The following is a 24,894-nucleotide window of genomic DNA, read 5'->3' as shown; positions in this document are numbered from 1 at the left end:
TTTATTAAATATTTTTAAAACTTTTTTTAAAAATATATGTGAAAATAAAAAATATATACATCAAAATGATTAAAGCTTTAACTAAAATAAAAGGAAAGAATAAAAAAAAAAAACTCAAAATATTAATTAAATCTATGATACTGAAATAATACTCAGATAGTTATGCATGTTAATGCCAAAAAGAAACAAATATTAATTTACATTCAAGTAAAAATGTAAGAAGAAGTGGTATTTTGAACTTTGAGCGTCATTACTGAAACAGCAACATTACACACTGACTAAAGTTAAAATAGTGAAATCATAATCAACCCCCCCCTTTAAAGGTTTATACGTGGTTTATAAGTCCTTATGGGGTTTTTACTTCTGGAACAGGCTTTGACCACAGCTCAACCAATCACAACCAAGGAACGCAACTATCCGTTTTATAATCATCAATCAAACTGTAGAGATGTTTTTCAATCTTGTGCACTAAAGAACAAGAACTTGTGAAGGTTTGCCAGGGCCGGATTAAGAGTTCAGAGGCCCCTGGACACAATAAGAGCCACAATAAGAGGGGTTGTAGTTTGTCCAGGGACTTTTTAATTGGGCATTAACCGTTTAACTGACTTAAAAGGAACTTTGTTGTACAATTCTGGAGTAAAGTTCATAAATGATCGTTCTTTCCGATAGGATTTTGTAAAAAATGTTGGGTGGACCTCTGTGCCTTTTGAGGGGCATGGTCCCCCGTAAGAATATTTTGTACATTTTAAGGTTAAATGCATCAATCAATTCTCAAAATTAAGAGCTTCAACTGTGCTCATTGAACAAAGAAAATGCATTGACTTGTACCTGGACATTAAAGAGGGCTCAAACATCTTTTCAGTTATGATCAGTCCACATTACATTATCACTGGTGTTTTAGGATGCCAAACAATTATTATAATAATGGTTTATATAATTATTACTATGACATAAAATCCAAATAGCCAATAAATGTACAGTGTAAATAAAAATAAATATTTCAAAAGTATATTTTACATTACACTTTAGTATAGGAAAATTCCAAGACGTTTGTCCTAATTTCTTCACTAGCAAGAAATAAACCCTTGAGCTTTTATTTTGGAGAAAACACCAGATCTCAATGCTGATCATGTGACTTTCCTTTAAACAGAATGCCTATATAGTCTACTTAATTAAAGTCTTGTGCTGTTTTATAAAGGCACAAAGCCAAATCAATTTTATATGATATGGTTTCAATTTTAGTTTGTTGGCAAAATATAACGCTTGAGACTTATGACCTATGCCACGGTAGATATTTAGTGGCGCACGTCTTTTTGCCCAAAAAGAATATACGCTCCGTTATCGGAAATGTGAAAAATAAATGATTTTTTTCTTCCACTCGCTTGTGCCCCATGATGCCCATTGGATAATCCGGCCCTGGATGCCCCCCTATTGGCTGGTGCTCCAGGACATTCGCCCAATCCCGTCTATGGATAATCCGGCCCTGAGGTTTGCTTGATTAAAGTCTGGATTGGTGTGTTTGAACAGTGAATGCACACACACACACACACACACACACACACACACAGAAAAGGGCATTTCTGTATGTCGAGTCGGAAGGTTTTTGAATCCTTCGGTAGTTTGAAGAGAGTATATACTAGGCTCTATAAAGACAGAGATGGCGAATATATATGAGAAAAAAAAGCAAAAGAAACCAGGGTTTGCCGTCAAGTGCTTTTTACTTCAGCTCATCAATAGCTTTTTCAACAATTGCAAATACCTCGTCCACCGGCAGCTCAGAGTTTATCTGGAGGACGAGAGAGAAATCATTCATCGGGTTAAACAGAGAACTACTAACACAGACGATCAATGGCTACGTTTACATGCAACCAAATAATACGCTAGTAATGGGATTTGAGCTTTATACGAATTACATTTCGATCGGATTGAAAGGGGAGTTTATTCCTTTTCTAATCTGATCGAGAGAACATGTAAACACTTAATCGGACTGAAAACCGAAACTGAAATACTGCGCATGTGCAATGACGTTGAAATAGCGTAATGATGTTGAAATAGCGCAATGACGTTAAAATAGCGTAATGATGTTGAAATAGCGTAATGACGTTAAAATAGCATAATGATGTTGAAATAGCGCAATGACGTTAAAATAGCGTAATGATGTTGAAATAGCGCAATGACGTTAAAATAGCGTAATGATGTTAAAATAGCGCAATGACGTTAAAATAGCGTAATGATGTTGAAATAGCGCAATGACGTTAAAATAGCGTAATGATGTTGAAATAGCGCAATGACGTTAAAATAGCGTAATGATGTTGAAATAGCGCAATGACGTTAAAATAGCGTAATGATGTTAAAATAGCGCAATGACGTTAAAATAGCGTAATGATGTAGAAATAGCGCAATGATGTAGAAATAGCGTAATGATGTTGAAATAGCGCAATGACGTTAAAATAGCGTAATGATGTTGAAATAGCGTAATGTAGAAATAGCGTATTGATGTTGAAATAGCGCAATGACGTTAAAATAGCGTAATGATGTAGAAATAGCGCAATGACGTTGAAATAGCGTAATGATGTTGAAATAGCGTAATGACGTTAAAATAGCGTAATGATGTTGAAATAGCGCAATGACGTTAAAATAGCGTAATGATGTTGAAATAGCGCAATGACGTTAAAATAGCGTAATGATGTTGAAATAGCGCAATGACGTTAAAATAGCGTAATGATGTTAAAATAGCGCAATGACGTTAAAATAGCGTAATGATGTAGAAATAGCGCAATGATGTAGAAATAGCGTAATGATGTTGAAATAGCGCAATGACGTTAAAATAGCGTAATGATGTTGAAATAGCGTAATGTAGAAATAGCGTAATGATGTTGAAATAGCGCAATGACGTTAAAATAGCGTAATGATGTAGAAATAGCGCAATGACGTTAAAATAGCGTAATGATGTTGAAATAGCGCAATGACGTTAAAATAGCGTAATGATGTTGAAATAGCGCAATGACGTTAAAATAGCGTAATGATGTTGAAAAAGCGCAATGACGTTAAAATAGCGTAATGATGTTGAAATAGCGCAATGACGTTAAAATAGCGTAATGATGTTGAAATAGCGCACTGACCTTAAAATAGCGTAATGATGTAGAAATAGCGTAAAAATGAAGAAATAGCGTAATTATGATGTAGAATAGCGCAATGACGTTGAAATAGCGTAATGATGTTAAAATAGTGTAATGATGTAGAAATAGCGTAATGATGTAGAAATAGCGTAATTATGTAGAAATAGCGTAATGATGTTGAAATAGCGTAATGATGTAGAAATAGCGTAATGATGTAAAATAGCGTAATGACGTTGAAATAGCGTAATGACGTTAAAATAGCGTAATGATGTAGAAATAGCGTAATGATGTAGAAATAGCGTAATGAGGTTGAAATAGCGTAATGATGTTAAAATAGCGCAATGATGTAGAAATAGCGTAATGATGTTAAAATAGCGTATTGATGTAGAAATAGCGTAATGATGTTGAAATAACGTAATGATGTAGAAATAGCGTAATGATGTAGAAATAGCGTGATGATGTAGAAATAGCGCAATGATGGTAAAATAGCGCAATGATGTAGAAATAGCGTAATTTTAAAATAGCGTAATGACGTTAAAATAGCGTAATGATGAAGAAAGAGCGTAATGACGTTAAAATAGCGTAATGATGTTGAAATAACGTAATGATGTAGAAATAACGTAATGATGTAGAAATAGCGTAATGACGTTGAAATAGCGTAATGATGTTGAAATAACGTAATGATGTAGAAATAACGTAATGATGTAGAAATATAGTAATGACGTTGAAATACCGTAATGACGTTAAAATAGCGTAATGATGTAGAAATAGCGTAATGATGTAGAAATAGTGTAATGACGTTAAAATAGCGTAATGATGTTAAAATAGCGCAATGATGTAGAAATAGCGTAATGACGTTAAAATAGCGTAATGATGAAGAAAGAGCGTAATGATGTTGAAATAGCGTAATGATGTAAAATAGCGTAATGACGTTGAAATAGCGTAATGACGTTAAAATAGCGTAATGATGTAGAAATAGCGTAATGATGCTGAAATAGCGTAATGATGTAGAAATAGCGTAATGACGTTGAAATAGCGTAATGATGTTAAAATAGCGCAATGATGTAGAAATAGCGTAATGATGTTAAAATAGCGTAATGATGTAGAAATAGCGTAATGATGTTAAAATAACGTAATGATGTAGAAATAGCGTAATGATGTAGAAATAGCGCGATGTTAAAATAGCGTAATAACGTTAAAATAGTGTAATGATGTAGAAATAGCGTAATGATGTTAAAATAGCGCAATGATGTAGAAATAGCGTAATGTTAAAATAGCGTAATGACGTTAAAATAGCGTAATGATGTAGAAATAGCGTAAAAATGAAGAAATAGCGTAATGATGTAGAATAGCGCAATGACGTTGAAATAGCGTAATGACGTTAAAATAGTGTAATGATGTAGAAATAGCGTAATGATGTAGAAATAGCGTAATTATGTAGAAATAGCGTAATTATGTAGAAATAGCGTAATGATGTTGAAATAGCGTAATGATGTAGAAATAGCGTAATGATGTAAAATAGCGTAATGACGTTGAAATAGCGTAATGACGTTAAAATAGCGTAATGATGTAGAAATAGCGTAATGATGTAGAAATAGCGTAATGAGGTTGAAATAGCGTAATGATGTTAAAATAGCGCAATGATGTAGAAATAGCGTAATGATGTTAAAATAGCGTAATGATGTAGAAATAGCGTAATGATGTTGAAATAACGTAATGATGTAGAAATAGCGTAATGATGTAGAAATAGCGTGATGATGTAGAAATAGCGCAATGATGGTAAAATAGCGCAATGATGTAGAAATAGCGTAATTTTAAAATAGCGTAATGACGTTAAAATAGCGTAATGATGAAGAAAGAGCGTAATGACGTTAAAATAGCGTAATGATGTTGAAATAACGTAATGATGTAGAAATAACGTAATGATGTAGAAATAGCGTAATGACGTTGAAATAGCGTAATGATGTTGAAATAACGTAATGATGTAGAAATAACGTAATGATGTAGAAATAGTGTAATGACGTTAAAATAGCGTAATGATGTTAAAATAGCGCAATGATGTAGAAATAGCGTAATGACGTTAAAATAGCGTAATGATGAAGAAAGAGCGTAATGATGTTGAAATAGCGTAATGATGTAAAATAGCGTAATGACGTTGAAATAGCGTAATGACGTTAAAATAGCGTAATGATGTAGAAATAGCGTAATGATGCTGAAATAGCGTAATGATGTAGAAATAGCGTAATGACGTTGAAATAGCGTAATGATGTTAAAATAGCGCAATGATGTAGAAATAGCGTAATGATGTTAAAATAGCGTAATGATGTAGAAATAGCGTAATGATGTTAAAATAACGTAATGATGTAGAAATAGCGTAATGATGTAGAAATAGCGCGATGTTAAAATAGCGTAATAACGTTAAAATAGTGTAATGATGTAGAAATAGCGTAATGATGTTAAAATAGCGCAATGATGTAGAAATAGCGTAATGTTAAAATAGCGTAATGACGTTAAAATAGCGTAATGATGAAGAAAGAGCGTAATGATGTTGAAATAGCGTAATGATGTAAAATAGCGTAATGACGTTGAAATAGCGCAATGACGTTAAAATAGCGTAATGATGTAGAAATAGAGTAATGATGCTGAAATAGCGTAATGATGTAGAAATAGTGTAATGACGTTGAAATAGCGTAATGATGTTAAAATAGCGCAATGATGTAGAAATAGCGTAATGATGTTAAAATAGCGTAATGATGTAGAAATAGCGTAATGATGTTGAAATAACGTAATGATGTAGAAATAGCGTAATGATGTAGAAATAGCGTGATGATGTAGAAATAGCGCAATGATGGTAAAATAGCGCAATGATGTAGAAATAGCGTAATGTTAAAATAGCGTAATGACGTTAAAATAGCGTAATGATGAAGAAAGAGTGTAATGACGTTAAAATAGCGTAATGATGTTGAAATAACGTAATGATGTAGAAATAACGTAATGATGTAGAAATAGCGTATTGACGTTAAAATAGCGTAATGATGTTGAAATAACGTAATGATGTAGAAATAACGTAATGAAGTAGAAATATAGTAATGACGTTGAAATACCGTAATGACGTTAAAATAGCGTAATGATGTAGAAATAGCGTAATGATGTAGAAATAGCGTGATGATGTAGAAATAGCGCAATGATCGTAAAATAGCGCAATGATGTAGAAATAGCGTAATGTTAAAATAGCGTAATGACGTTAAAATAGCGTAATGATGAAGAAAGAGCGTAATGACGTTAAACTAGCGTAATGATGTTGAAATAACGTAATGATGTAGAAATAGCGTAATGATGTAGAAATAGCGTGATGATGCTGAAATAGCGTAATGATGTAGAAATAGCGTAATGATGTTAAAATAGCGTAATGACGTTAAAATAGCGTAATGATGTAGAAATAGCGTAATGATGTTAAAATAGCGTAATGACGTTAAAATAGCGTAATGATGTTGAAATAACGTAATGATGTAGAAATAGCGTAATGATGTTGAAATAACGTAATGATGTAGAAATAACGTAATGATGTAGAAATAGCGTAATGACGTTGAAATAGCGTAATGATGTTGAAATAACGTAATGATGTAGAAATAACGTAATGAAGTAGAAATATAGTAATGACGTTGAAATACCGTAATGACGTTAAAATAGCGTAATGATGTAGAAATAGCGTAATGATGTAGAAATAGCGTGATGATGTAGAAATAGCGCAATGATGGTAAAATAGCGCAATGATGTAGAAATAGCGTAATGTTAAAATAGCGTAATGAAGTTAAAATAGCGTAATGATGAAGAAAGAGCGTAATGACGTTAAACTAGCGTAATGATGTTGAAATAACGTAATGATGTAGAAATAGCGTAATGATGTTAAAATAGCGTGATGATGCTGAAATAGCGTAATGATGTAGAAATTGCGTAATGATGTTAAAATAGCGTAATGACGTTAAAATAGCGTAATGATGTAGAAATAGCGTAATGATGTTAAAATAGCGTAATGACGTTAAAATAGCGTAATGATGTTGAAATAACGTAATGATGTAGAAATAGCGTAATGATGTTGAAATAGCGTAATCTATATACGCTAATAATAATAAACGATAAATATAAGCAGCGGCACAAAGGTTCACACGCTCATCGTCTTAAAATTATGACCAGAAATGGATATATATTAAGTCTGTTGTTTAAAACAAATAAAGAACCAATGTAGGAGAATAGTTATTATGAGCAAACTCTATTTGTGCAGTGTGTTTATGTCAAAAAAATCTTTTCTGATTTGAAGCTTGTGAAATATAAACGCGCACATCAACCCGATCACATGTTTAGCGTTCATAAACACTACGTTTAGATTCAACAATCAGAATGAATTGAGTCGGATTGAAGCAGAAGTTGTGCCTGTAAACGCAGCCAGTGAGAAGTGTTGCTGAATGATGTTTCTCAGGAGAATATAATACCTTCCTCACGATGCCGCGCTGCTCGTAGAACGCGATGACGGGTTCGGTGGCTTTGTAATACAGATCCAGCCTCTTCTTAATGGTCTCCTCGTTGTCGTCGGCTCGGCCGCTGGTCTCTCCGCGCTTCATGAGTCTCTTCACCATCGTCTCGCCCTTCGCATCGATGTACAACAGCAGAGCCGGAGCGCCGATCTGAGCCAACACACACAATACACACACACACACAGGAGATTCGTGACTTACTGACGGTAGAACTACACTGCAAAAAATGCTTTTCTTATTCAGTATTTTGGTCTTGTTTTCAGTCCAAATATCTAAATTTTCTTATCTAAATAAGAAATTATATCTTGTTTTCTGGAGAATTTAGAAAAAATAATCTTACTTCAAATGGAAAACAAGAAAAATAATCTTAATTCAAACGAAAAACAAGAAAAATAATCTTAATTCAAATGAAAAACAAGAAAAATAATCTTAATTCAAATGGAAAACAAGAAAAATAATCTTAATTCAAATGGAAAACAAGAAAAATAATCTTAATTCAAATGGAAAACAAGAAAAATAATCTTAATTCAATCGAAAAACAAGAAAAATAATCTTAATTCAAATGGAAAACAAGAAAAATAATCTTAATTCAAACGAAAAACAAGAAAAATAATCTTAATTCAAACGAAAAACAAGAAAAATAATCTTAATTCAAACGAAAAACAAGAAAAATAATCTTAATTCAAAAGAAAAAACAAGAAAAATAATCTTAATTCAAATGGAAAACAAGAACATTTTTCTTACCACATTGGCAGATAATTTTTGCATTATTGTTAAAAATGTTTTTGAAAGTCTCCTCTGCTCATCAAGACAGCTCAAAAATACAGTTAAAAATTTAAAATATTATTACAATTTAAAATTGCCGTTTTCTAAGTGAATATATTCTGAAATATAATTTATTACTGCGATCAAAGCTTTTATTTTATCAATTATTGTAATTTATTTTGTTACTTATCATCAATGTTGAAATCAGTTGCGCTGCTTTATATTTTTGCGTAAACTGATGCATTTTATTTCCCAGGATTCTTTGATGAACAGAAAGTTCAGCATTTATTTGAAACAGAAATCTTTTATAACACTATAAATGACTTTTGACTAGTTTACTGCATCCTTGTTGAGTAACAAGAACCCCCCCCCCCAAGTATTTTACTCTATATATTTTTTACATGCCCAAAAAAACAACAAATTTCAATCCTAATATGCAGTGTAATTTCTGCTATGTTCAGTTATAATGTGTGGTTTATTTCAAGGCATCAGTTATCAATTTAATTTATAACTTCCAATGCTAAAATAACGTAGCGCTTTAGGCTTTGGCTTTGAGTTAATGATGGAAAATGAAGATCTGAAAGTCTATGTTGTAGCGGTGTCGAAATTAATCGTTTCTACGATGCAGACGAGGACGATTCGGTATCGGTTCAGTAATGGAATATAACCGATTATAATGTACTGACGCTTCTCTGGCGTCATTTATCGCGTGTGTGCTTTGTCGCGGTAGCATACACTAGCAGAGGGAGGCGAGACGCGAGTGCGAGTGATTAAAAATGCTTTAAAAGCCTACATCTGGGCACATTTCAGCTTTTATGAACAACCTGGTGCACGACTTGGAGAATACACACACTGTGTGCGCTCATTTCACACACAAATATAACATGCAGGAGGTAATACACTAACTTGATAAACCACGTTAGCCGTGTTCACCGCGAGCTGTTAGCGCCTGCAGAGTAAGATGAGCTCCAGCGTCACACAAATCATCCGTCCGCCACAATAATGCTCTCTGATTAAGTATCCGCACCCGACGGTCAAATTACAATTATTCTGTGTCGTTACACGTGATTATAAATGGATGTTCGTCACTTCAACAGCGACTCGGCGACGGTTGATACACTGATGAATGAGCGCTGCTTTTAAATGAACATTCCTTTACAACAAAATTGATTTGACATAATTTCATTTTCTTAATGGCATAAACAGGCTTTACTCCCTTCAAACTTAAACTGGAATGTCACTGTTTCTGTCGCAGCGACTTCCCGAACAGGCGAACACGCACACACACATCACTTTTGAAGTAAAATTTAAAATTGAGGATGCAGTGCATCGTAATGCATCGCCATATCGAATTGAACTGAATCGATGACGTGATAATCGTAATCGAACCGAACCGTGAGACCAGTGTAGGTTCACGACCCCTACTATGTTGATTACAGATGATACGAAAACCTGAAATCTGAGGTCAGTTCCTGAGATTGATGGGTTCTTCTACCTTCTTCTCGAACTCCTCTCCCTGTTTGACTTCTCGAGGGTATCCGTCGATCAGGTAACCCTTCGACACGTCCGCCTTGGCGATCATGGCGTCTTTGATCATGTCCAGGACCGTGTCCTGCAGAAAGCAGAACATCATCCCTTTATAGTTGCAGCCACGGTTTGAAATTAACTTTTTCACTCACCGGCCAATTTGGCTACTAAATTTTTAAGTTACAGAATTGCATCTGAGGTCAAATTTGATCGCAACAGCCATTAATCATCGGTCGATCAAACTAACGATCAAAGACTTCAGATTTTAGCCTAGGATTAAAGGAATCTTTTAGGATTTGCAAAATTTGTCTCAGACGGACAAATCGTGGCCAAAATCTCACAGTGTGCACCGGCTATACACGAACTTCCCCAGCAAAGCGAGTAAACATAATAAGCAAAACGCCAAATTGTCTAGTAGTCCAGTCGTTTTATGAAAAAAGGTTGAACAAATTGCAACAGAAGCAAACTCAACTGATTTTGTATCCTCAAAGTAAGGAAAAAAAAAGCCCAGAAGAATCCCATTAGGGGAAAGTTTTGAAAAAGACCCAAATATATCCTATTCATACGCATCTTCATTCTTTTTCTCACGTGAATAGGCTAAAAATTTTAACCTTTAAATATCATCATGAAAATTACTGAGTTGATTACATCAAGACAAACAAAAAATTTATTACAAGTTTTTTAAAATTGTTTGTTAACATGGACAAACGGTGCATAATCTAATAAAGGATGTGCTAATTTGCATAAATACCCAAAACATCTAAATCTAAACATTGGGTATAGCAGGTGAAAATGTCTTGTTGAATCTTGTTGACATATAACAGTAAAAGACTTAATGTTAAAGGATTAGTTCACCTCAAAATGAAAATTTCCTAATAATTTACTTTAATTTACATGTCTTTCTTTCCTCAGTGGAAGAGAAATTACGTTTTTTGAGGAAAACATTTTCTTCGAATAATGGACTTTAATGACAACCGGCGTTTTGAAGTCCAAATCAATGCAGTTTCGAAGGTCTTTGAAGAGCTTCAACAGTCTGTGCACGATCAGCTGAGGAGGAGGGGCTTATCTCGTGAAACGATAGGTCATTTTCCACACAAAAAAAAAATATATATATATATATATACTTTTTAACTACAATTGTTCGGATTGAGCTGATCTGCAACGCGCCGGGAACTACGTCATCACGTTGAAAGGTCACTGTCGATGTCGCGGGCGCCGGCGGAATAGGTAATTATTTTTTTTAAATGACCTATCGTTTCGCGAGATAAGCCCCTCCTCCTCAGCTGCGATCATACACAGCATTTTCAAGCACTTCAAAGATCTTCGAAACTGCATTGATTTGGACTTCAAAACGCTGGTTGTCATTGAAGTCCATTATTCGAAGAAAAATCCAGAAATGTTTTCCTCAAAAAACGTAATTTCTCTTCCACTGAGGAAAGAAAGACATGGATATCTTGGCATTGGGGTGAGTAAATTATTAGGAAATATTCGTTTTGAGGTGAACTTATCCTTTAAGGTCTAAAATTAAATTACGTACACAATGTACAAAATGCACAAACCCCATCTCTGCAATAATAATTAAAAAAGGCTGGTTTCTAAAGTACTTCTTCCTGCCTCTATGTATTAATGTTCATCGGTAGCCGAAATGTGTTCCATTCACACCTTAACATTAAGTCTTTTACTGTTATATGTCAACAAGATTTTCACCTGCTATACCCAATGTTTAGATCTGTTTGGGTATTTATGCAAATTGGCGCATACGTAATTAGATTATGCACCGTTTGTCGTATATTTGGGTCTTTTTCGAAACTTCTTCAGGGCTTTTTTTCCCTTACTCAGGACATATTGAGAATGCAAAATCAGTTGAGTTTGCTTCTGTTGCAATTTGTTCTAGGGTGACTCCCATTTTGGCTTAAAATGACTGGACTAGAGTGATTTGACAGCGTTACTAGTTGATTTTCACCCACATTTGGCGTGTGTTACTTGAAACCCTGCGGCCCGGGACAGATGTGCACTCACCAGAGGCACGAGTTCTCCTTTCTGCATGATGGCCTGCAGGTGTTTTCCCCTGTCGGAGCCGGACGCCACCTCGGCCCGCAGAAGGTCACCCGAGGACAGGTGTGTGTAGCCGTACTTCGCCACGATCTTCTCACACTGGGTGCCTTTCCCAGAGCCGGGGCCGCCTGACCACACGGAGACACAAACACCAATCAGTTAACAATGTGCTACCTTCATTAACTTGCTAGCTCACCAAAGCTGCATTTATATGATCAAAAATACTGTAAAAATCTGAAATATTATTGTTCTTTAAATCAGCTGTTTTCTATGTGAATATATACTAAAGTGTAATTTATTCCTGTGATTTAAAGCTGAATTTTCAGCATCATTACTCCAGTCTTCAGTGTCACATGATCCTTCAGAAATCACTATAATATGATGATTTAATGCTCAGGAAACATTTATGATTATTATCAGTTTTGGAAACTGCTTAATATATATATTTATTATTTTGCTTTTTGTGTTAACCGTGATTTATTTCCATTCAAAAGTTTAGTGAAAGTTAGATTTAAAAAAAAAAATAGATAAATACTCAATTTATTAAGCAGGGACCCATTAAACTGATCAAAAGTGACAGTAAAGCCATTCATAATGTTACAAAATATTATATTTCTAATAAATGCTGTTCTTTTGAAATTTTTATGCATAAAAGAATCCTGAAAAATAAAATGTATTAGTTTCCACAGAAATAGCAACTTTTTTGAACATTGATAATAATCAATAATAAACATTTCTGAAGGATCATGTGACACTGAAGACTGGAGTAATGATGCTGAAAATTCAGCTTTGATCACAGGAATAAATTACACTTTACTATATATTCACATGGAAAACAGCTGATTTAGATCGGAATAATATTTCACTGTTTTTACTGTATTTTTGATCATAAATGCCGCCTTGGTGAGCAGAAGAGACTAAAAATCTTGATTATTTCATATGTTTGAACAGTATAGTGTACATTGTAAAAAAAAACATGGAGAGACACGTGTTTACTATGATTTTTATGTGATATACACATTTTATCAGCAAACAAACAGAATAGAAAAGCAGTGCATTATTTAAAAACGTACAAATTCAATCACACTGAAAAAATGCGGGTTATACTCTACAAAGTTGTGAAATGTAAAAGTAACTCAACTTACCCACGACAAAGACGATCTTAGCATTTTTAATTTTATCTGTGAAACAACAAATCCATTCAAATTAGTCCAAATGTAATCAACAGAGACTGCATTATTATCATCATTATTATGTGGAAATACTGATCATTTGAGATCTCAGTCCTATCAAACTCTCTTGGGATCTGAAGATTTGAATGTTTCTGGCTAAAAACTTTACCCTCTGGTTTCGCCACAGCGATTGCTGGTTTACTCAAGCATCCACAACCCATTTCTGACACACACTTGATCTGAATGCTTGAGGTCGCCATGGCAACTGTTGCCAACTTCTCACATTAGCAACGGTGAAGAGCTTCATACAACAGGTTTGATCCTGAACTCTACATATAAACATGATGAGCTTTGGCTGCAACCATTACAATAAATTCCAGGGTTTTTTTTTTTTCTTCGCAACAACTTCTGCATTTTATGTATGTATATTTATTTATACTGTATATTGTAATCATATGTGTAGCTTTAGAGGTAGCCTACAAGAGCTTGTCATTAAAGCTCCGTCACATTTACTGTTGCTCGGATTTCAATAGGAATCAGTGCGATTGACAGTATTGCGTGAGGGCAAAAATTATATATATTTATTACCGTAATTAAGAGATGACATGTGATCAGGTGTACTTGGAGCAGTTCGGACTCGGACTTAATGCCCGTTCACACCAAGATAACTATAAAGATAACTATATTAGCGTCCACAGTGGATGATCTCGTGCTGTTTATTCTAAGCGTGCTTGTCTGTCACTTTAAATGCTCGAGCTCGTTACAGCAGGATTGATTCTGATTGGCTGTCAATGTTTTTATCGTTCAGCAGGATAAAATCGTTCTGAAAGTGATTCCAATAATATAATTTCTCTATGCCGTTATATGAACTGTGGTATGAACTCTGCTATTCTTTAATATTGAGAACGATTTTAAGAACTGTATCTTTATCGTTATATTTAGGCTATAGTTATTGTCCTTAGTGTGAACGGGCCTTTATACGTTTATCTTGCACTTTAAACTCCAAATTAAATCTTGGTTGTGAGTGATAGAGCAGTCACGTGGTACAAATCATAGTTCTCTGAAAATTACGAGTCTTAAGTTGTAATTATGAGTTTCTACGATCACGGGAATGCTTTTTACAAGTCAGAATAGTTACGGTAATTACAACATAAACATTCACTGCGCAGATTTCGCTTGCGTTCAAATGGTCATGCAAATTTCCCACGCTGACCAACAGAATTGGTTTGAAAGTCATTGTGTGAGCTGTGTGTTCATAAATCGCTACACTGTTGGCAAAATATAATTTTTTTGGCACGCAAAATTTTGCTAAGAATCTTTGGTCCCAGAAAGTTGTTTTAAGGTTTGTTTTTAGTTAGCCAGTAAAGTTTTAGTTTGTAGAACGTTATTCTAACGTCACTTTAACGTTCCCCTAACGTTATTGTAACATTCCCCCGATATCATTACCCCGCTGTACGTCAGTATAGCCTAATCATCCAGTATAGCATAAGCGTATGGAAGACGGATGTATGGACGCCTAGGCCTATATATATCCGAATTATACAAATAATATCCTTTTTTCCTAATTTATCTTAATTTGTTTAATTAGTGAACATCACCCGAGCACATCAACCATCATATACAAGATTAAATAAGATTAAATCTGTCCATTAATATGTACAGTCAAACCAAAAATTATTCAGACACCAGATATAATTTTTGATATATTTTTACTAGTGTGTAGGACACTATAGTTCATTTACGTAAGCGAGGAGAGCAAAATAAAGTAAACCGTGACATATTATACCCAAATATTCTTCATACAGTGACTACCAGCAAAATATATAGCCCATAAATTTGGGATCAAAAATGATTCGGACACTTTGAGCTGATCATGTTTTGCTGAAGTGTTTTTTCTTTAATTGCTATATGCACCTTTTTACACCACAGACTGAACAAAAACACAAAAACTTCTCGATTAACATCATGTTCTCTTCAATAAGGGTGTCAAATCTACCCGAAATCATAATTACTCTCTCTTCTATTAATAAGTAATCATTCAATAAAGAGATCGATAAACGAGTCAGTCAGCCAAAACGAAATGACCGTTAATATTTAAATTAAGCGCGGTTTTCTGTGGAAGACAAGAGAAAGCGCGTGCACTGCAGTAAGTAGATATTTTAATATTTAAGTAAGTTAATATTTTAGCTATAAAGTTGGATTTATCTGATCATTACAACGCGTTTTAATTTACCTCATTTCAACATAAATGCTGTATTAAACTAATTTCAGAGCTCTGTATTGGTCATTACACAAAAACATCTGCAACGTTTTAATTGGACATTTATTTTACATGGTTATTATAAGATTTGGGAACGTATAAGTTAACTTTTTAAGCTATTAAAATAACCACACTGCAACGTTATAGGAACCTTGGTTTATAAGAAGGTTCCTAGAATGTTATTATTTGGTTCTCAAATGAATAAATACAAATATAAAACGGGAACGAAATCCTAAAGTTAGTGGGACGTTCTGGGCATGTGACCGCAACCTGAGACTATTCACTCAAAAAATAGGTTATTTGAATGGATTTTTTTTTCAAATTCTTGTTATCAATAACTTGTTTAAAAATTGAGTAGTTGTATGCATTTTTTCCTCTTTCTCGTTACTGTCTTAATTATTACCACTGTATATAGCGCCTACTGTAAGAGCCTCTTGCAATACAACGAATGTCCACATGAGGTCGCCAGAGGCCATAACATCTTGATGACGAATGCTAAGACGTTTATTTGTTGTCATATTCGGGCTGCCATCTGCTTATTCGTTGTAGCATATATTCATCAGTTAGCGCGATATTTCTGTTTGTCATTGACATTAATTCTCACAGTGATCCAGTAGGACAGTCCGTCTCATGTGTAAGTGTGTGTAAAGGTCAGTTTCTCCATCTGTCTGTAAGTTAACCCATGTTTGGCTCTTCCCTGAAGGATTGTGATTCCTCACACATCTGATCTGCTTTTAACAATCTCTCAATCTCTCTTTCATTCAAGTGACTGACTCCATAAAACAATCGCCAATGTACGTATAATAAATCCATAAAATATTGTAGATAAAAGAAGTTCTGCTCACCTGCCATGGTTGTCTGTTATGTGAGAGATTATCCTGCAATAAAAGACAAACAAATTAGTCCATATAAAGACGGGACTACTTGTATTGTTGATTTGAAGTCCTGTCACTCATTCTCTAATGAACCTCCACCAGTCGGTGCAAAATCATGTCGGATGTGAGCAGATAATACCAAAAATACCGAAATTAATAACAGAATTAAACGAGCTGTTTTGTGCTGCTGCGCCTTTAAGACTACTGTACATGCGTTCGGCGGAAGAACATTGTTTTGGTTGTGCTTCGGCTCTGCGCGGATGAAAGCAGTCCGACGGAGTACACGAGCAGATGGACACGTCACACAAAAATAACATTTTGTTTTGTTTTTAAAACCCATGATTCTTCGGAGGTTTTGAAATAATCCGTGGTCAATTGTTCTCGTCCGTTGTGACTACAGATTTCCAGATTCATGCTACCCACTGCTGGATCTATAGATATCACGTGACCCGCGGAGACGCACGGATGGAATTTCCCGCGTAATCAGTCCCGACAGCTCTAAAATATGAATTATCATTATAGGTTTATGAGTGTATTTAAAATAAAGTGAAGACATATAATTACATAATATTTCGGCTTTAAGTTGTATTCCCCCTGTTCAGGTCCGTTTGAAATGATCCTTTTGTAACTTGTTTCAGCTGCTTCACACTAGGCAGGAACAACACAAGCTTTCACACTTTCGACCACATTTGACTATTTTCACTAGTGCTTCTGCTGATCAGTGTAAAATGTGCTCATGTGTTGATCTATTTAGTTTAGTTACAATAAATGCTCTCTTCCTGGAAGTTTTGAGTCTTGAAAGTTACAGTATGTTTCTGTAGTACTGGCTACAACAGGTTATAAACTGTGCTTTTCACTCCTCCCATAGTGTATGATTGCAGAAAAAAATATGTTTTTATCTAGTAGTGATGGAGCAACCGATTTAGTGTGAAAATAAATCATAATTGGTTTATTTAGTTTAAAAATCGTATAAATGTACGAGGTTGCGACAGACACGTGGGGTAAAAGACACAAATACTTGAGCTAAAATAATATGTTTTTAACGATGTCCGTTAATACTTGTTCAAAACAACCACTTTAGCAAAGTTTGTTTTATTTTGAGTTTAATTTGACAAATGAAAGAATTATTTTTTGTTCAATAAATATACTGTCATTGAAATATGATGATATAAAAATATATTTAAAAAATACAGAAACTAAATTATTTAAAAAAGTTGGCCTACAGATTCTGAAAGCATTGAAGAAGATCCCATGATAATTTATTTTAGCTTTATAGTAGGAACAATTAAGGATATCGTATCGTATGATGATTAATCTCATATTTTTAAATACGATGGTTTCATTGTGAATATGGTGATCATCTCTAAAATGGACACCCAACTTAATATATGATATTTAGCATCTGAATCTAACTATTAACAAAGTCAGCCGCTGTTTATTATCGTGTTAATTAGTGTCTTTCGCCTTTTACCCCAAATACCAAACTTTTACATATTCTTCCGTCATTGAAAAACTGTTGCTTTAATTACTTTGAACAAAACTGAAAATCATTAATCATTGTCTTAAAATATATTCGATAATTTTAGCGATTCTCATTTGCTAATTAAATCTACAATATTTATAAAACGTAAAATATTAGATCAAATTCGAACAGAATCGACTTTGCGATCGCATCGATGATCAGCCAAATATCCATGTTTTCACGTTTTCACATCTTGAAAAGTTGTAGTGCCATCTAGTGGTTTGGAGGAGAATAAAGCTTTTACCCCAGTGCGGCTTTAACCCTGTTACCGTAATCCACACGGATGAAAATAAGTTCTAAGAATTATGCTAGTGTTGCCATTAAGTTATAAAAGCATTATTTCTGAATGTTCTCTGAACGTTCAAGATGTCCGGTTTGTTTGTTCTTTTAAATCAAGTAGGTCAAGTCCAAATGTATTTCTATAGCACATTTAAAAGCATCAGAGTTGCACCTGTACAATAACACATTGAGCACATACAAAGAAACCATGCAGCATACACAATATAAACACATTAAACAAAATACAATGAAAAAATAAAATCAACAAACTTTAAGGAAATTTTCCATTTTGCAAGATTGGGAATGTTACTTTTGAATGCTTTTAAAAATGCTAGACAAACGTCCAAGTAAAACTTTTCTAGATAATGTTTTTGTTCTAACGTTTTAAGAACATTATTTAAAACCAGATAACTTTGAATGAACACTTAGTTAATGTTACTGTAAGAAAGTTTATTCATAATGTTGTTTTTAATCAACAACTTTAAGGAAATTTTCCATTTTGAAAAAGTGGGAATGTTTCTTTTGAATGTTTTCTTAACGTCCTCCTGAAACAAGTTGCAACATATTTTTAAAAATGTCAGACAAACGTCCAACTAGAACTTTTGTAAATGTTCCATATGTAATGTTTTTTTGTGAACGTTTTGAGAGCATTATTTAAAACCAGTGTTTGAATTAACATCTTTATGAACGTTACTGGAAGAGAGTTTGTTCATAACGTTGAGAGAACGTTGTCAGAAGGTTTCCTGTTATCAGCGTCTGTATCTTTAAATCCAGCACTGGATTATGAGTCTCTATGAGAAGCTTATGAAGAAACGTGATGAGCTGTCACTGCGACGGGTCACGCCTCAAACCCAAAACCAGAACAGGAACACTGCGCTCGCAGATATGAGCGTTACTATAAACAGCATAAAGCTGACTGGAATTCAAAACTCTCATTTATTTATACTCACAGTTATTGCTGCAGAATGTGTTTATGCATCTAATTTTACTTCATATATCAAGCACTGCATGCATATAGAGTTCAAGCTGCAGTTTAACTAATGCATGTTAGTTAGTGTGTAAAACAGATCTGTCAGAGGAAGAGAGGTTAGTGACCACACCACTGGATTTATGAAACCATAAAGAGAAAGTTATTATAAAGAGCGTGTCTTACTGTTCTGTGAGCGAGTGTTGGCGAGTCTGATGGCAAGTGTAAACAGATCTCTCTTTTTTCTTGGGTCATGTGACCCGCAATACTTCTCATGCAAATGCTGTGCTCTCAGAGGCTGGTCTTTCTGCTCTGTGCTTTCAGTTTGAAAGAGTTTATTGAAGATGAATATCGCCTCGTGTTCATGATATCTGCTCACAGTTGGAGATTTTACTGCTGACTAAGGTTTTACAGACTGATTTTCATATAAGACGTTAGTCAAATAAAGGTGACTGAGAGTAATGTATTGTTAGCTCTGACCTTTAACCCCATAACTGTGTGAATGCAACACAAAATGTGTTTTGAAAAACGTCATGACTTTGTTTTATTATTATTATGATGATATGTCATGTCTTTGAAGACAAAAATATGTTTTAAGAACGTTTAAGCGGTTCTATTAAGTTATGAAAACGTTATTCCGGAATGTTCTCCAAACATACAGTTTTACATGTTTTTAAAAAAAAAACATTCTTGGTTATGCGAACATTCCATTTCATCATTCTTTAAACATTATGGGAACGTTACTTTTGAATGTTTTCTGAACATTCCGAAACAAGTTGTTACATTTAAAAAAAAAACGTTTGATGTATAAATAATGTTTTTGTTCTAACGTTTTTAAAGATCAGATAACTTTGAACGAACGTTCTATTAATGTTACTGGAAGAACGTTTGTTGATAACATTACAGTTTTGTAAAGTCGCTACTAGGACACATTTCTCAATACTTGGGTCACTTTTTCACAAAACTCTTCACACATTTCTCCAAACCAACTTTCAGCTCGGCACAGCAGTTCATTTCACTTTCAAAATGCACTAAAACTACCAAATCACTTCATACATGTCTCAAATCAACATATTCTTCCATCACACTAGCAAAGGTTGACAGACAACAAACACACTTTGTCACTCACAAAACAATGACCTAAAAAACACTAACAACAGGTAGCATTATACAATGTTTTCTTCTGTAAAACAAGCACACCTCGCTACTGTTTAGAATTCACTGCAATATGTGTTACTGGAATGAATCAGACATGATGCAGTGCTTCAATATATTTTATGTCTTTTTTGTTGTTGTTATTGCACATGTTGATTGAGTAATTACAAAATACAAGAATTTTCACACCATTCACCGATACAGATACAATAGGAATCAGCCGTGGTTGGTCCAATTGTCCAATTGTTTTCATAGCATTTCATTTTTAGATTCAAAATATATTTCATTACAATATTACTGTAGAAATGTAGCAAATTGCTGTCATATTCAGTTTTGTATTATGTTATTGCTTTGAACTTAAGTTTACCAGTGATGAAAACAGTGTGTAAGCATGTGCAAATTGGCCTGTAAGTACACAGAGTTTTAGCGGTTGTTGTGTCGAAGTGAGAAAATAATTAATGTAATTTGAAAGATGTTGTCATTGAGTGCATTTTGTGCCAAAGCAATGATAAATGATCCACAGTTTATCCCACATACACTTCTGACCATTCGTGAATGGAGTTCCACAGGGCTCTGTCCGAGGGCCGCTTTTGTTTTTACTGTACATTACCCCTTTGGGAAAAATTTTGAGCCATTTTAACAATGTGTCATACCATTTTTATGCTGATGACATACAGTTGTATTGCTCGTTCAATGACTCCGAGTTCCACAAACTAACAGATTTATTGGAATGTTTTTCTTCGGTTAAATCGTGGCTTGCTAGTAACCGTCTTCAATTATATTCGGAAAAGACTGAAACCCTAACTGCTGCCCCAGACAATAAAACACCATCCATCCTTCAAAACCTCGGTTCTCTGAGCTCCTCTGTCCAGTCGAGCTTCAGAAACCTGGGTGTCTGGTTTGACCAGTCAATGTCTTCGGACTGCCATTCTAGACTTTTGGTCAGAAACTGCTTTTATCACCTAAGAAATATTGCGAAATTGAGGGTAATTTTAAGAGGCTCTGACCTCGAAGTGGTTATCCATGCTTTTATTTCTTCACGGTTAGATTACTGTAACTCTCTTTTTACTTTTTGTAACAAATCTACTTTAAATCGCCTTCAAATGGTTCAAAATGCTGCGGCAAGACTTCTAACAAGATCTGGCAGGAGATCTGGCCTCCTCACACTGGCTACCCATCAAATTGCGTATTGATTTTAGAAAATTAGTTTTAACTTTTAGAGCTTTACATGGTCAGGCCCCCTCAATACATTGCTGATTTGTTATGCACATACTCCCCAGGCCGCGCACTTCGATCCTCAGGCCAGAGTCTGTTAATGGTCCCAAAGACTCGCTATAAAACCCGGGGAGACCTGTCCTTTCAGGCTGTAGCACGCCTTGCCTTTGTTCCTCCGTGTGGCCGACTCGGTCGACTCTTTTAAAAGGCATCTTAAGACACCGTTATTTAGTCAAGCATTTATTTTGTGGTTGCACTTTGTAAAGCACTTTGTGATTTTATCAGTGAAAAGTGCTCTATAAATAAACTTTACTTACTTACTGTTGTGTTTACTGTGCGAAGAGTGAAGAAAAAGTGACCGAAGTATTGAGAAATGTGTCCTAGCGACTGTACAAAACTGTAATGGAGAGAAACGTTCCCTGTCAGCTGGGATATAAGCTAAAAAAAAACTGTTCAAGACTCAAAATTACTAAGAGACTTATAAGCTCAAACACATTGCAAAGTATACACAATCAAACCAACATTTATTCAGACACCTTCTCACATTATCACAGTTTATTCACTATAGTTTACAAAAATGGTAATGAAATATGAACTGAACTCGATATTGATATTTCACAGGTTTTGTCCGTCCTTCTGTTAGACTCTCACACATGAATTATGTTGAATATCTGTCAGCTGTTAAATTTAACTAGACAATTAGATAATACCAGTTTAGCTCAACCAGTTACCAAGCAATGCTTCATGTTGTTCAGTCTGTGGTGTAAAAAGCTGCATTAGTTATTAAAGAAAAAACACTTCAGTAAAACATGATCAGCTCAAAGTGTCCCAATCATTTTTGCTCCCGTATGTTTATAAATGTTACTGGTAGTCGCTGTATGAAGAATATTTGGTATAATATGTCACAGTTTACTTTATTTTAATTACTATGAACTATACTTTCCTGCACACACTAGTAAAACATATCAAAAATGATATCTGGTGTCTGAATAATTTTTGGTTTGACTGTATATTCTTAGAAAATGTATGTTGTGGCTGACTGTTGTAGATGAACCCACAAGTCTGGTCATGTTTCCTTGCAAATATTGAAATATAAGGAAGTTCCTTTAAAAATCCAATTTGCTTCCTCGTCTAGTGTTGGTTTTGTCAACATTGTAATAACTATGGTATGCATTGAAACCAAGTGAGAGTACATTAATATAGCGTGTAAAGTCTTACATGCAGTATACTGGTGTGAGAGTTTCTTATATGTAAGAATAATAATAATTCTGAAAAGCATTGTTGTAGGTGTAAAAATGCTGGTTGTTCAAGATAATTTTGCAGATTTTTCTCCACCCAGAAGCACATACAGTTACAGTGCCTAGCATACGTGAACACACTCATGATAAAGTTACCTAAAAAGAGGAATAAAAAATCATCTTTTAGAAATGTATCTTAATGCCTTAATTTAAAAAATGAGGAAAAATCCAAACTTTAAGGACACCAATTCTCTTTGTGAATGAATAATGTGTCGTGAATAAATAAATGTTCTTCCTTAAAATACAGGGTGTATAAGTCAGGATTCAGGACACCCCTATGTTAAATTCCCATACAGACAGCAGATTTTTTATTTTTAAAAGACAGTTATTTAATATTATTTCAGTAAGTTCCCTTGGCCTTTGGTATTAAAATATCCTTCATCACATTCCCTTCATCATACCTAGAGATTGGCATGGTGTTATTTCAGTTAGCCTAATAGCTGGTGTGATTTGCATTGAGAGATGATCTTATGGAAAGTTCCCCATGATGGTGAAGAGTGTGTGATGATGTGGGATATTTTAATACCAAAGGCCAAGGGAACTTACTAAAATAATATGAAATAACTGGCCTTTAATAATAAAAATCTGCTGTCTTTATGGGAGTTTAACATAGGGGTGTCCTGAATCCTGACTTACGCAACCTGTATTTTAAGGAAGAACATTTATTTATTCACGATACATTATTCATTCAGAAAGAAAATTGGTGTCCTTAAAGTTTGGATTTTTCCTCATTTTTTAAATTAAGGCATTAAGATACATTTCTAAAAGATGATTTTTTATTCCTCTTTTTAGTCAGCTTTAGCATGCGTGTGTTCACTTATGCTAGGCACTGTATGTGTGTTTTGTGAAGTATTATGTGATGAGTGTCAGCTGCTGTGAGATGGTTTATGACCTGGGTCACGGTAAATGTCACCCGAAGGCCTGAATCAGCACTGGACGCTTTCGGACTCGCGCTCGGGCCAATTATGGTGATTTTGATGGACTCTACGGCATGTGAGACTGCTGTTCTGGCGTTTAATGGTCACTAACTGTGTGAATATGGCCTACATGCATTTTAAACTGTAGTATATACAGTTCAGACTTATTAACTACAGTACAGTATGTGGGTCATTCCCTGGAAACGCTGCAATTTGTGCCCCGTTTATGTCCCGATGACTTACAGCTTGTATAATTAATTGAATACTCAACGGTCATTATTTGATAGATTTCAATGTTTAGTGTGTCGTGCAAAAGACATTTAAAAATAAAGCATTCGTTTTAGTTTTAAATGTTTCTTTTACATTTGAATATCAGCCAATACGCCCACATGTATCTGCTTCTCAAAGTATAAATGACATAAAAATTAAAATAAATGAAAAATATTGCTGCTTATGAGTCATTCTGGCTATACAAAGCTGAAACTTGAGATTTGAAAATGTATTATTAAAATACTATAATATATTAATAGATATATTAACAGATATTAATATTAATGCATACATTTTAATTTAATGATTATAGAGACATAAACTCCAACACACTACAATTTTACACACACTTTATAGATATATATATATACACACAAAATGATATTAATTTAATTAAATTAATTATAATATCATTATATATATATATATAATGCTGATGAAGGCACAAGTCATGTTTCATTTCAAATATTGAAATATAAGGATGTTACTTTTAAAACTGTTTTATTTATTTGTGTTATTAAACATTTTGTGTTTTCTTTACGATTTTCTTAGACCCATTTAATCCACTGTCCAACTGAAAAGCAAAGCTAAAGATGCAGTGAGACGTCAATTAGTGACGGTTTAGAAAGGTTAGGATGGACTTGGACTATGTAACATTTTGTAAATCACTTTAAGGTTTTGTTTTGTAGAGAGCGTAAGAGAGTGGTGTGCGCGTCTGTGAGACGGGACGGCAGCTGGAGTTGCACAGAGCTGTTTGTAAGAGTTATATATAAAGCTGGTGTAAATATGAGTGTCGGCAGCAGCTGCTCCATGCCTCAGTAATTAACTCTCAGTCACGCCATCAAACATCCTGCATTTATCAATAATTGCGTTTCTTTTTCATTGTCATTGTAATTACATTTTCCCATGATTGCTTTAAAAATAGAGCATTCTTTAACATTTTGATGCACAGGAAGTGACATCATA

At 34.3% G+C, this 24,894-nt stretch overlaps 1 protein-coding gene across 6 annotated transcripts in view; it reads right to left on the bottom strand.

The window, feature by feature from the left end:
- Positions 1-1,699: 1,699 nt before the first annotated feature.
- ak1 (adenylate kinase 1) overlaps positions 1,700-24,894 on the bottom strand; it is a 227,115-nt gene continuing 203,920 nt past the window's right edge. For 3 of the 6 annotated variants that reach the window (XM_077213919.1, XM_077213920.1, XM_077213915.1), the window contains exons 2-7: positions 16,276-16,311; positions 13,144-13,179; positions 11,963-12,126; positions 9,912-10,028; positions 7,610-7,801; positions 1,700-1,786 (exon numbers count right to left, since the gene is read on the bottom strand). In XM_077213919.1, the coding sequence (XP_077070034.1) occupies positions 1,718-1,786; positions 7,610-7,801; positions 9,912-10,028; positions 11,963-12,126; positions 13,144-13,179; positions 16,276-16,282 (585 nt within the window). In that variant the 5' untranslated portion in view covers positions 16,283-16,311 and the 3' untranslated portion in view covers positions 1,700-1,717. Of the gene's footprint in view, positions 1,787-7,609; positions 7,802-9,911; positions 10,029-11,962; positions 12,127-13,143; positions 13,180-16,275; positions 16,312-19,259; positions 19,283-24,894 lie in introns of those variants that run through there. The other 3 variants (XM_077213916.1, XM_077213917.1, XM_077213918.1) reach the window with 2 other exon arrangements.

The sequence above is a fragment of the Siphateles boraxobius genome, unplaced genomic scaffold (assembly GCF_051911475.1).
Source record: "Siphateles boraxobius isolate OS27281-9 unplaced genomic scaffold, OSU_SipBor_1 67, whole genome shotgun sequence".
NCBI classification, from domain to species: Eukaryota; Metazoa; Chordata; class Actinopteri; order Cypriniformes; family Leuciscidae; genus Siphateles; species Siphateles boraxobius.
The sequence above is the reverse complement of the archived record's forward strand: the minus strand, read 5'-3'. Positions and strand labels throughout refer to the sequence as shown.